The following is a 13,314-nucleotide window of genomic DNA, read 5'->3' on the forward strand; positions in this document are numbered from 1 at the left end:
CTAACTTGCGCAGCAAAAGTCCGCTAGCTTAAAAGCAATAAAATGCTAACTTTTTTTACAACACCGTGCAAACACATAATCCACCCCCAAAAAATGACTTAATATACCTATAAACTAAATTACGAATGCATAAAAAAACATATTAGCTCAAATAAACTTACTTATTTTGGTCTTAACAGGGAGCAGCTGGATTCAACCATGTTAAATGAGTTATGTCATATTCACTTTTGGCACTAGAGGGTAGTGTATTCACCCGAATTAATAAAACAAAACGCAAACACTTTCAAGACAAACCATCACAACGCCACTAAACGAATACTCAAAGCGGCAAAATTTGATTCAAAGCTTTTTTTCTGTCCTGATCGAATTACTCGAGTTAATCGATTCATCGTTACGGCACTAAAAATAAAATATTTTTAAATTGAAAATCATTAGTATTTTGTTATTGAACTGTTATTTTTCAGTTTAATTTAAAATATTTTTCGAAAATGTTGATTTTCCTTAAAAAAATGAGTATTATCATTTAATATTATGAATACAAACTGTTATTTTTCTTTTCATTTAAAATATGTAGTAAAAAAAAATAGTTCCTTTAAAAATTAGAAACTTATTTTTCTGTTTTTTAATTTGAAAAAAAAAAAAAAAAATTCTGAGAATATAGATTTTCTTTAAAAACATGGAATATTAAAATTTAACATTTAAAATATTTTCCTATTTATTTAAAATATGTCATAAAAAATCATTTCCTTAAATACCGAGAATGTTAACTGTCTTTGCTATAATTTAAAACTGTTTTTTTTTTTCTGGTTTTTCCATTCAAAAAAATTTCTGAAAATGCAGATTTTTCTTAAAAAATTGAATATTAACATTTGACATTTTATTATTCATATTTATATAAAATGTTATTTTCCTTAAATATTTCCTTTAAAAATAGAGCATGTTAACTGTCTTTGCTTGAATTTAAATCATTTAAAAATAAGTGTTAAAATAATAAAATAAAACTAAAATAAATAGGAAAAATAAAATTTCAAAAATCCATATTTTGTAAAAAAAATAAAATAAAATAGAATACATTAAAAAAAAATATATATATGTATATTTCTTAAAAAAAGGGCGTCTTTTGAATTTTAGATTTTCTTTAAAAAATTAAATATTAGTATCTAATATTAAAACAAACTTTTAGAAACTATTTTCTTCAGTTTTTATTTAAATTATGTAGTTTAAAATAATCCTTAAAACATTTGAGAATGTTAACTGTCTTTAGTATAACAAACTGTTTTTTTTTGCATTTCTTAATTCAACATTCTTAATTCAAAATGTAGATTTTCTTATATATTATTTACATATATCTTATAATATTAAAATTTGGCATTTTATATTATTCATATTTATATGAACTGTTATTTGCCTTTTCATTTAAAATACGTAGTAAAAATAAATTCTTTCCTTAAAAAATTGAGAATGTTAACTATCTTTGCTACAATTTAAATCTTTAAAAATAAGCATTTAAATAAAAAAATAACTAATTTTTTTTTAACTTAACTATTATTCTTCCTCTTTTAAATTAAAATATTTTTAAATTTAATTTTTTTTTAATTCTTTAAATATATACAGTATATGTATTTCCTTAAAAATAGAGGGCATGAACGATTATTCATTTATTTTAAATTGAGAAAGGTAATTTAATTAAAAAAATATATATATTTTGTATTTAAAAAAAAAAGAAAATATAAAGAAAATATTGTTCCACCTTTAAAAAACAACAACAACAAAAAGAATACTTGCTATGAATAATCTAGAAATAAAAAGTTGGTTGACATCACTCAACGATTCATCAACAATCAAAACAGTTCGATGACGTCGATTCATCCGATTTTGCGTTGTTTCCAATCTCTCCCAAACAAAATCGCCTAAAGGTGTGAATATAACCACCAAAAAAAAGGTGAGTGGGTGGAGATCAGTATCTGAAAAGGGGGTTCCTATGACCTATTTAACAACTCTTCTTACCGCAAAACCTCTTCTCAATAACGAATGCATCCATTTCGCGAGAACAAAGCTGCTTATTCGGCGAAAACTTTCTCCTGATCTACATTCAAGTCGGCGTGTAGAGGGGGAAAAAATGCAAAATGTCGCCGTCACATCCGAGCAGAAAAAAAAGCATCCAGGAGGCCAACTCACAGTTAGAAATTCGCTCACTCACCCCCGTTGGAAGTAAAAATCAGAGGGTCGCTCCTCATGGTGAAATCCGCCCAAGGACGTTCCATACGCCGCTTAGACGTCCACGCTGTTCCTTTTCACCCAGGCGTTTTTTTCCCCCCAGAGTTTTCCTTCCAAGTTCTCACTTTCCCCCCTCAGTTTTCTTCTCCTCACCGCCCCCGACGCGACGTGACGCCTTCACGGAGCCTCGGAGTTCCGGCAAAGCATAAATTTTTCATTGATGGCTTTGCACGTAACGCAAAAGCAGTCAAAGGGTGTAACAATTAATCATTGTGGATCGATATATCGATTTTTTAAAAGCAGAATTAAAGGTTATTTGATATGCCATTTTGTAAGGAACTAGATACATTTTGAAACTTTTCTTTGTTTCCCCTTTAAAAATGAATGGGCAAGTTTTTCGCAAATTGCCGGGAAGCCGTACATTTCATCAAAAAACTTTTTATGTCACTTTTATGCCCCTCGCCATCCTGGAATTTTTGATGCCCATCTTGTGTGTTTTCGTCAAAAATTGACAGGCTAGTAACATTTTGAAACTTGTCTTTTTTTCCCATTAAAAATGAATGGGCAAGTTTTTGGCAAATTTCCGGGGAACCGTATATTTTTCCCAAATTGTCTTATTAACTTTTATTCCCCTCAGTGTCCTGGAATTTTTGATGCCCAAATTGTGTGATTTGGTGAAAAATTGTAGGACTAGATAAATTTTTATACTTTTCTTTTTTTCTCATTAAAAATGAATGGGCAAGTTTTTGTCAAATTTCTGGGGAACCGTAAATTTTTGCCAAATTCTGTATACAACTTTTATGTCCCTCACCGTCCCGGAATTTTTCATACCTAAATTATGTAATTTGGTAAAAAAAATTGTAGGCCTAGATACATTTTGCAAATTGCTTTTTTTTCGGAAAATTGCCGATTACGGGCGAACGGAAAATTTTCAGGGCCGTTTGGAAAAAAAGCCTGCGTTGCGCAAAAATTCCGGACGCGTCGATACTTGAATGGTGCCGATCAACAGTTACTTCAAATCAACAGGAAGTGACCCAGTGTTAACAGGATGTGACCCCAGATCGATAGGAAGTGACCCGATCAACCAACCATCACAGTAAAACTACTTTTTTAGTATTTAAGTGTGACTGGTTTGGACGTCTATCCCAGTCAATGGCGGCTAATTTAAGCTCAAATTTTGCCAAAAACGTACCCATTAATTTCTAATGGGCAAAATTTCCCATTGGTTTCCAATGGCACCATTTGCCATTCATTTCAATGGCACATATACCTCCATTCAATCCTATTGATTTCCAAGCCAAGTGTCTCAATATCAACAGAAAGTTACTTCAAATCAACAGGAAGTGACCCGGTGTCAACAGGAAGTGACCCGATCGACCAACCATCACAGTAAAACTACTTTTCTAGTGTTCAAGTGCTATTGGTTTGGAATTCTATCCCCGCCAATGGCGACTAATTTTAAAATCTAAATTTGCCAAAAATGTACCCATTCATTTCTAATGGGCAAAATTTCCCATTCATTACCAATGGCGCTTTTTGCGATTCATTCCAATGGGACACATACCTCCATTCAATCCTATTGATTTCCAAGGCAAATGTCTCAATATCAACATAAAGTTACTTCAAATTTTGTAATGGGTCAAAATTATTTTTCAAACACATCATGTGACTAGCTCCCTAGAGATGGCCATTAGCCTTGCTTAGCCAAAACCACCTGAGGACAGATTTGGGCTGGAATATTCAGTCAAAAAGGATGTGGTGTCTCCGTCAAATTCCGCCTATGGTTTAAGCCCAAAATTTGCCAAAAATGTACCCATTCATTTCTAATGAGCAAAAACAGTAAAACTACTTTTCTAGTGTTTCAGTGCTATTGGTTTGGACGTCCAAATTTCCCATTTATTATTTCCAATGTCATTCACATTACATTGACGCACAAGTACACAATTGCCAAAGAGGGCTATGTACGTCCATGCCATTGACGGCCATGTATGTCGATTATATTCATGCCAATGTACTTGGACTCCATTGACGCATATGTAAGTTAATGCCATTGACGGCCATGGATGTCCAAATTTCCCATTCATTTTCAATGGCAAAAAAAAAACAATGTCCCCAAATCAACAGGAAATGACCTGATATGACCAGGACATGTCCTCCAAATTATTCCCGTCAATGACGGCTAATGTGTAATTTTTGAGGGGGAAAAAACAAACAAACAAACAAACAAACAAAAAAAAACATTAAAGCCGTTTCAACAATAAGAAATTTGTAGGGCTGTCAAAATTATCGCGTTAACGGGCGGTAATTACTTTTTTAAAATTAATTACGTTAAAATATTTGACGCAATTAACGCACATGCCCCGCTCAAACAGACTAAAATGACAGTACAGTGTAATGTACGCTTGTTACTTGTTTTTTGGTGTTTGGCTCCCTCTGCTGGCGCTTGGGTCCAACTGATTTTATGGGTTAGTACCATGAGTGAGCATGGTGTAATTATTGACATCAACAATGGCGAGCTACTAGTTTATTTTTTGATTGAAAATTTTGCAAATTTTAATAAAACGAAAACATTAAGAGGGGTTTTTATATAAAATTTCTATAACTTGTACTAACATTTATCTTCTAAGAACTACAAGTCTTTCTATCCATGGATCGCTTTAAGAGAATGTTAATAATGTTAATGCCATCTTGTTGATTTATTGTTATAATAAACAAATACAGTACTTATGTACCATATATTGAATTTACTGTATATATCCGTCTTGTGTCTTATCTTTCCATTCCAACAATAATTTACAGAAAAATATGGCATATTTTATTAATGGTTTGAATTGCGATTAATTACGATTAATTAATCTTTAAACTGTAATTAACTCGATTAAAAATTTTAATCGTTTGACAGCCCTAGAAATTTGTTGTTCGACAGCTTCCAGTAGTTTGAGTTCAATTTAAACAGTTTCACATTTTCGTGGATTGTTTTTAATCTCTATACACTGAAAAAACTAAACTGTGGCTCATTTAAAAAAATATTGGCTGATCAATAACGCCTAAAATTTTTACTTTTAATACAATGTAAATAAATTAAATTATTTTCAAACAAATTAATTGCATTAGCAGTAACATTTTAGGTGTGATTGTTCTGGCAATATTTTTAAAATTGAGGTGCAATGTAAATAAATTTGTTAAATAATAATAATAATAAGGTTTTTGTACAAGTCATACGCTTCCACGTGAGAATACATAATACAAGAAAAAGCAGTCATCAAACAGGAAAAAAAAGTCGGGTTTTGATTATGAAAGAAGATAAAAATTGGAACATGAATGCTTTTATGGTGATGTCATTGTGTTCAATTAATGAGCACAAGCGCATATTTTTACAGCAAAAATCTGAAATGGGCGAGATCATTTTGCAAAAAAAAATGTGTAAGAAAGAATTAGTTCAAAACGCAAAAAAATATAAATTACACGCCTGAAAGAAAAGACCATTCCTCCCCCCGTGCGTTTGTTTGGCGATCAATTAAAGTGGCTTGAATGACAGGACAATGAATTCTGAGTTCAATAACAATTCAGCAACACAAATAGCAGCAAAAATGGCAAACATACAAAAACACAAGCTGAAATATGAAAGTAAGCTGAGCTCACCTCGCTCTTTTCTCTCCTTTTCCATCTTATTGTTCGAGCACCGGTGACAGTCAATAGGCTGGGCGGAAGTGACGCCGCCGCCCACAGCCAATCCACGAGAGAACATAGAATAATGAATGAAAATTGGATTCGGGTCATTTTTTTTTAATAGGGTGTAATTTGGGCGTAAAAATGGAGACTAACAGAGGAGACATTTTGCGCGAAAGCAGCGCTTCCCAATTATTTTCTGTTACGCCCCCTCCAGGAAGACGTAAACGTTTCGCGCCCCCCCCAACTGCGCCTCCACTGTAAATACAGTGATCCCTCGTTTTTCGCGGTTAATGGGGACCGGAACCACGCGATAAGTGAAAAACAGTGAAGTAGTGCCCAATTTTTTTGGGGTGTGTTCAATGCAGGGCCGGCCCAGCCTATACGCAGACTATGCAGCTGCTTAGGGCCCCTGACCACTAGGGGGCCCCCCAATCTGGAAATTGTTTTATTTTTATTCTATTTTGTTGACTACAGTTTGCTTTATTTGACTTTTGTGAGTTTTGATACTTGATTACAAGCTTTAAAAAATAAAAATTCTTCCTTAACTTCTTTCTTTCCACTTTTAGAAAAAAGGTTTGGCGCTATCACCTGTAACTACTGACAATCATTTGGGGTGAGAAGTTTGAAGTCTGCAGTGCAACAAAATCTGATTAATATACAAAATATGGACGTATGGGTTGGATTACATGTATGGGTTTCACAGTACACTGAGAACGAAATGGTTGGCCAAAAATATGTGCCCCTTTGCATTATTTTGCTTAGGGCCCCCAAATGGCCTGGGCTGGTCCTGGTTCAATGTATTATTCAGATTTAGCATTGGGAAGACACATATAAGACATGTTTTTTCACTTTTGTTCCCAAATTATAATTAAAAAAAAAAAAAAAAAAATATATATATATATATATATATATATATATATATATATATATATATATATATATATATATAGGGGTGTCAAACGATTAAAATTTTTAATCGAGTTATAATTACAGCTTAAAAATTAATTAATCGTAATTAATCGCAATTAATCGCAATTCAAACCATCTATAAAATATGACATATTTTTCTGTAAATTATTGTTAGAATGGAAAGATAAGACACAAGATGGATATATACATTCAACATACGGTACATAAGGACTGTATTTGTTTATTATAACAATAAATCAACAAGTTGGCATTAACATTATTAACATTCTGTTAAAGCGATCCATGGATAGAAAGACTTGTAGTTCTTAAAAGATAAATGTAGTACAAGTTATAGAAATTTTATATTAAAACTCCTCTTAATGTTTTCGTTTTAATAAAATTTGTCAAATTTTCAATAAAAAAATAAACTAGTAGCCCGCCATTGTTGATGTCAATAATTACTTACACAATGCTCATGGGTGCTGAAGCCTATAAAATCAGTCGCAACCATGCGCCAGCAGAGGGCGACAAAACTCCGAAAAACACAACAAGTACACATTTCACTGTGCTGTCATTTTAATCTGTTTGAGCGGGGCATTTGTGCGTTAATTGCGTCAAATATTTTAACGTGATTGATTTAAAAAATTAATTACCGCCCGTTAACGCGATAATTTTGACAGCCCTGTTGGAAAGACAAACATATATATTTTTTTCACTTTTGTTCCCAAATTATAATTTAAAAAAAAACTTCTATGTATATGGCGGAAAACACAGACAAGACTGAAAAAGCAGTTTCTGCTCTTGCACTCCTTTTTAAAAGAAACGGCTGTATTTTAAGCCAAAACAACTGTTATGTTTGATAGAACAATAAGTCTATATGCTGCCATAGCAGATCCATGGCGCATGAAGCCCCCAAACTATTTTTAATTTGACCGTTTTACCCTGCAAACCCCCGTTTACAGACAGTTTTTTTCAACCCAGCCATAAAACGAAGGTAATTAATGATATTTGTTATTCAAAATATCTGTCGTTTTTAGCTTAGAATCATTAATTGATGTCTAATATTTCATAAAAAGAAAAATGTAATCAAAATTTAAAAATTATTGACTTGCATATTGTAAACTATTAAACAAATTACATCACAATGAAAAAAATGGCGTCTGTAAAAAGTCACGGATATTTACCTCATAACTATCGCTTAATTGTTTTTTTTTTTTTGTTTGTTTCTGTTGCATTTTTTCCCGATATGTAAATGAGAAATAATCCATACAAACAAAGAAAAATTAGAAAAAAATGTTTAAAAAGGTAAATATATGTAAAAGAAAATGTCGACCTCTCCTTGATGTCTGCGATTTCTGCATCACGTCCCTTGTTATATGACCATGTTTCACCTATAAAATCCCCCCAAAATCCAGTTGTGGCCATTCATAGCTGTGTCTTTACACTTATTGATACATGCTACATGGAGTTTTTGGATCGAAACAAGGTAAGTACGCGATAATATCTCGTTCAGTTCATGGCGTCTGTAATTCTGCTCTCACCTCCAGATAGGGTTTTGCTGTTTAAACTTTTTTTTTCAAAAAATCCCCTGCTGTTCAAAATTTTTCTTTCCCCAGAAAATTGAGATTTTACGCTTTCCAGTGATGTATCACACATGCATATCGGACAATCTTAAACGTTGGCCAAAATTTGGGGTCTCCGAGCGGAACTTCAAGTCACTTGAGTGTTTTCCGCCATACACGTATACTGTTTATATACAGTGCTGTCCAAAAGTATTGGCACCCCTGCAATTCTGTCAGAAAATGCTCAATTTCTTCCAGAAAATGATTGCAATTACAAATGCTTTGGTAGTAATATCTTCATTCATTTTGAAAAAACACAAAAAAGAATGAAAAAAAAAAAATCATTATCATTTTACACAAAACTCCAAAAATGGGCCGGACCCTCAGCCTAATACTTGGTAGCACAACCTTTAGACAAAATAACTGCAAACAACCGCTTCCGGTATCCATCAATGAGTTTCTTACAATGCTCTGCTGGAATTTTAGACCATTCTTCTTTGGTAACTGCTCCTGGTCTCTGAGATTTTAAGGGTGCCTTCTCCAAACTGCCATTTTTAGATCTCTTCACAGGTGTTCTATGGGATTCAGGTCTGGACTCATTGCTGGCCACATTAGACGTCTCCAGTGCTTTCTCTCTAACCATTTTCTAGTGCTTTTTGAAGTGTGATTTGGGTCATTGTCCTGCTGGAAGACCCATGACCTCTGAGGGAGACCCAGCTTTCTCACAGTGGGCCCTACACTATTCTGCAAAATTTGTAGGTAGTCTTCAGACTTCATTATGCCATGTACCTGGATGACCGAGCTTCTCACCCTATCTCTAAAGTAAAACCCGGACACCCTCACACTCATTTCGGCCGCTTGTATCCAGGATCTTGTTCATTCGGTCACGACCCACAGCTCGTGACCATAGGTGAGGGTAGTAAGTAGATCAACTGGTAAATCGAGAGCTTCGACTTTCGGCTCAGCTCCTTCTTCCCCACTACGGACCGGTGCAGAGTCCACATGACTTCAGACGCTGCACCGATCCACCTGTTGATCTCCCGCCCCCTCCTACCCTCACTCGTGAACAAGACCCCAAGATACTTGAACTCCTCCACTTGGGGTAGGATCTCATCCCCGACCCGGAAAGAGCACTCCACACTTTTCCGACTGAGGACTATGGTCTCGGATTGGAGGTGCTGATCTTCATCCCAACGCTTCAAACTCAGCTGCGAACCACTCCAGTGAGAGTAGGAGGTCATGGCCTGATGAAGCCAAAAACACCACATAATCTGCAAAAAGCAGAGATGCAACGCTCAATGCTTCGGCTGCTGTCCATAAAAATTATGAATAGAATCGGTGACAAAGGCGAGCCTTGGCGGAGTCCAACCCTCACTGAGAACAAATTCGACTTACTGCTGGCAATGCGGACCAAACTCTGACACCGGTCGTACAGGGACCGAACAGCCCTTACCAAGGGGATCGGTACCCCATACTCCCAGAGCACACCCCATAGGACTCCCCGGGGGACACAGTCGAACGCCTTCTCCAGATCCACAAAACACATGTGGACTGGTTTGGTGAACTCCCATGCACCCTCGAGGACCCTGCTGAGGGTGTAGAGCTGGTCCACTGTTCCACGGCCAGGATAAAAATCACACTGCTCCTCATGAATCCGAGATTCGACTTCCCTCCTCTCCAGTACCCCTGAATAGACTTTACCAGGGAGGCTGAGGAGTGTGATCCCTCTATAATTGGAACACACCCTGCGGTCCCCGTTGACCACCACCCCGGTCTGCCAATCCAGAGGCACTGTCCCTGATGTCCATGCGATGTTGTAGAAGCATGTCAGCCACGACAACCCCACAACATCCAGAGCCTTTAGGAACTCTGGGCGGATCTCATCGACCCCCAGGGCCTTGCCACCGAGGAGCTTTCCAACCACCTCAGTTACTTCAACCCCAGAAATCAGAGAGCCCACCTCAGAGTCCCCAGACTCTGCTCCTTGTCTGACTCTGTCTTCAAAGTATTCTCCCAACCGACTCGAAACGTCCCAAGTCAAGGTCAGCAGTGCCCCATCACTATACACACTGTTAATGGAGCACTGCTTTTTATTCTCCGCAGACGCCGGATGGTGGACCAGAATTTTCTCGAAGCCGTCTGGAAGTCATTTTCCATGGCCTCGCCAAACTCCTCCCATGTCCGAGATTTTGTTTCGGCGACTGCCGAAGCTGCAGTCCGCTTGGCCAGCCGGTACTTGTCAGTTGCCTCCGGAGTCCCACAAGCCAAAAAGACACACAGTGGGGCAAATAAGTATTTAGTCAACCACTAATTGTGCAAGTTCTCCCACTTGAAAATATTAGAGTTTGACTTTTAAATAATTTATTTGCAAATCATGGTGGAAAACAAGTATTTGGTCAATACCAAAAGTTCATCTCAATAATTTGTTATGTAGCCTTTGTTGGCAATAACAGAGGCCAAACGTTTTCTGTAACTCTTCATAAGCTTTTCACACACTGTTGCTGGTATTTTAGCCCATTCCTCCATGCAGATCTCCTCTAGAGCAGTGATGTTTTGGGGCTGTCGTTGGGCAATACGGACTTTCAACTCTCTCCGCAGATTTTCCTATGGGGTTGAGACCTGGAGACTGGCTAGGCCCCTCCAGGACCTTGAAATGCTTCTTACGAAGCCACTCCTTTGTTGTCCTGGCTGTGTGTTTGGGATCATTGTCATGCTGAAAGACCCAGCCACGTCTCATCTTCAATGCCCTTGCTGATGGAAGGAGATTTTCACTCAAAATCTCTCGATACATCGCCCAATTCATTATTTCCTTTACACAGATCAGTCGTCCTGGTCCCTTTGCAGAAAAACAGCCCCAAAGCGTGATGTTTCCACCCCCATGCTTCACAGTGGGTATGGTGCAATTCAGTATTCTTTTTCCTCCAAACAAGAGAACCTGTGTTTCTACCAAAAGTTCTATTTTGGTTTCATCTGACCATAACACATTCTCCCAGTCCTCTTCTAGATCATCCAAATGCTCTCTAGCGAACCGTAGACGGGCCTGGACGTGTACTTTCTTCAGCAGGGGGACACGTCTGGCAGTGCAGGATTTGAGTCCCTGGCGGCGCATTGTGTTACTGATAGTAGCCTTTGTTACTGTGGTCCCAGCTCACTGTAGGTCATTCACTAGGTCCCCCCGTGTGGTTCTGGGATTTTTGCTCACCCTTGTTATCATTTTGACACCGAGGGGTGAGATCTTGCATGGAGCCCCAGATCGAGGGAGATTATCAGTGGTCTTGAATGTCTTCCATTTTCTAATAATTGCTCCCACAGTTGATTTCTTGACACCAAGCGTTTTACCTATTGCAGATTCAGTCTTCCCAGCCCGGTGCAGGTCTACAATTTTGTCTCTGGTGTCCTTGGACAGCCCTTTGGTCTTGACCATAGTGGAGTTTGGAGTGTGACTGACTAACATTGTGGACAGGTGTCTTTTATACCGATAATGAGTTAAAACAGGTGCCATACAGGTCATGAGTGGAGCCTCGTTAGACCTCGTTAGAAGAAGTTAGGCCTCTTTGACAGCCAGAAATCTTGCCTCTTTGTAGGTGCCCAAATACTTATATTTTCCACTCTAATTTGGAAATAAATTCTTTAAAAATCCAACAATGTCATTTTCTGTTTTTTTTTTTTTTTTTTTTCATATTATGTCTCTCATGGTTGAGGTTTACCCATGTTGACAATTACAGGCCTCTCTAATATTTTCAAGTGGGAGAACTTGAACAATTAGTGGTTGACTAAATACTTATTTGCCCCACTGTACCTAAACATACCTCTAAACTAAATTACAAATGCATTAAAAAACATATTAGCTCAAACAAAAACTTACCTTGTTTTGGTCTTAACAGGGAGCCCCTGGATTCAGCCGTGTGAAATGAGTTGTCATATTCACTGTTGCCACTAGAGGGTAGTGTATCCACCCAAATTAATAAAACTAGATAAATGCAAACACTTTCAAAACAAAGCCACTCTAATCAAACAAATACTCGAAGCTTTCTTTTTAATCGAATTACTCGAGTTATTCAATCAATCATTGCAGCACGAGTTGAAATTCCCGCCACTGGTATGATTTTATCGCAGAAGAGTGACATCAATAATAAATGGCGGATTTTCTTACCTGAGGACGAAAAGAAAGCCTTTTTAAATATTCTTAAAAAATTAAATAATATATTTTAATTTATAAACAACCCATGAATAATAATAAATAAAATCATTAAAACCTAATTATTTTAGATATCTTTTAATTTACTTATATAAGTTCTTTAATAATTTGCCAAAAGTCAATTCAGGAGCCTGCACCCATGAATTTATAATGGACGGCAATTGATTACACACACATAAATAAGTTGAATGAGTATTTGTGGGGACACAAATGGCACCCTATGAAAAAATGACCCAGGAAGTCACTGGCTCCTATAGACCCTACCCACGTGACGTCACAACTCCGCTCTCCTGACTGGTGCCGCCCAATTGTCCGTCAACACATCGTGTTGACCTGTTACGGCTACGTACATTCCTCCTATTTACGGCGTTTTTCTGCTCGTTAACATTAAAAATCAAAATGGTGAAGGCGTGTGTGGCGGTCGGTTGCAATAACAGAGAAGATAGACGGAGAGACTTGAAGTTCTACCGGATTCCGAGAGACACGGAGAGGAGAGAGCGAGATGGGCTGCTGCAATTCGACGAGAAAACTGGGCTCCAAACGATTACCACAGATTATGTAGAAGTCATTTTATATCTGGTAAGATGCATTTAATATATATTTAGAGGGTTTTGGGCTGACAACCACAATTAAGATCATTGCTAGGCTAATCGCCGACAACATACACGTATGTATGTAGTGAGAGTGCTATCGCTAAACCATATAAACATTAAAAGCCCTAGCTCCATTGACAAATGACATGAAATACATTAGACT

At 36.9% G+C, this 13,314-nt stretch overlaps 1 protein-coding gene across 3 annotated transcripts in view; it reads right to left on the minus strand.

Moving 5' to 3' along the window:
* afap1 (actin filament associated protein 1) overlaps nt 1-5,924 on the minus strand; it is a 28,002-nt gene extending 22,078 nt beyond the window's left edge. For 2 of the 3 annotated variants that reach the window (XM_057856380.1, XM_057856378.1), the window contains exon 1: nt 2,201-2,348. In XM_057856380.1, the coding sequence (XP_057712363.1) occupies nt 2,201-2,264 (64 nt within the window). In that variant the 5' untranslated portion in view covers nt 2,265-2,348. Of the gene's footprint in view, nt 1-2,200; nt 2,349-5,859 lie in introns of those variants that run through there. The other variant, XM_057856379.1, reaches the window with a different exon arrangement.
* Nucleotides 5,925-13,314: the final 7,390 nt, after the last annotated feature.

Source organism: Corythoichthys intestinalis, chromosome 13, assembly GCF_030265065.1.
Source record: "Corythoichthys intestinalis isolate RoL2023-P3 chromosome 13, ASM3026506v1, whole genome shotgun sequence".
In the NCBI taxonomy this organism is placed as follows: Eukaryota; Metazoa; Chordata; class Actinopteri; order Syngnathiformes; family Syngnathidae; genus Corythoichthys; species Corythoichthys intestinalis.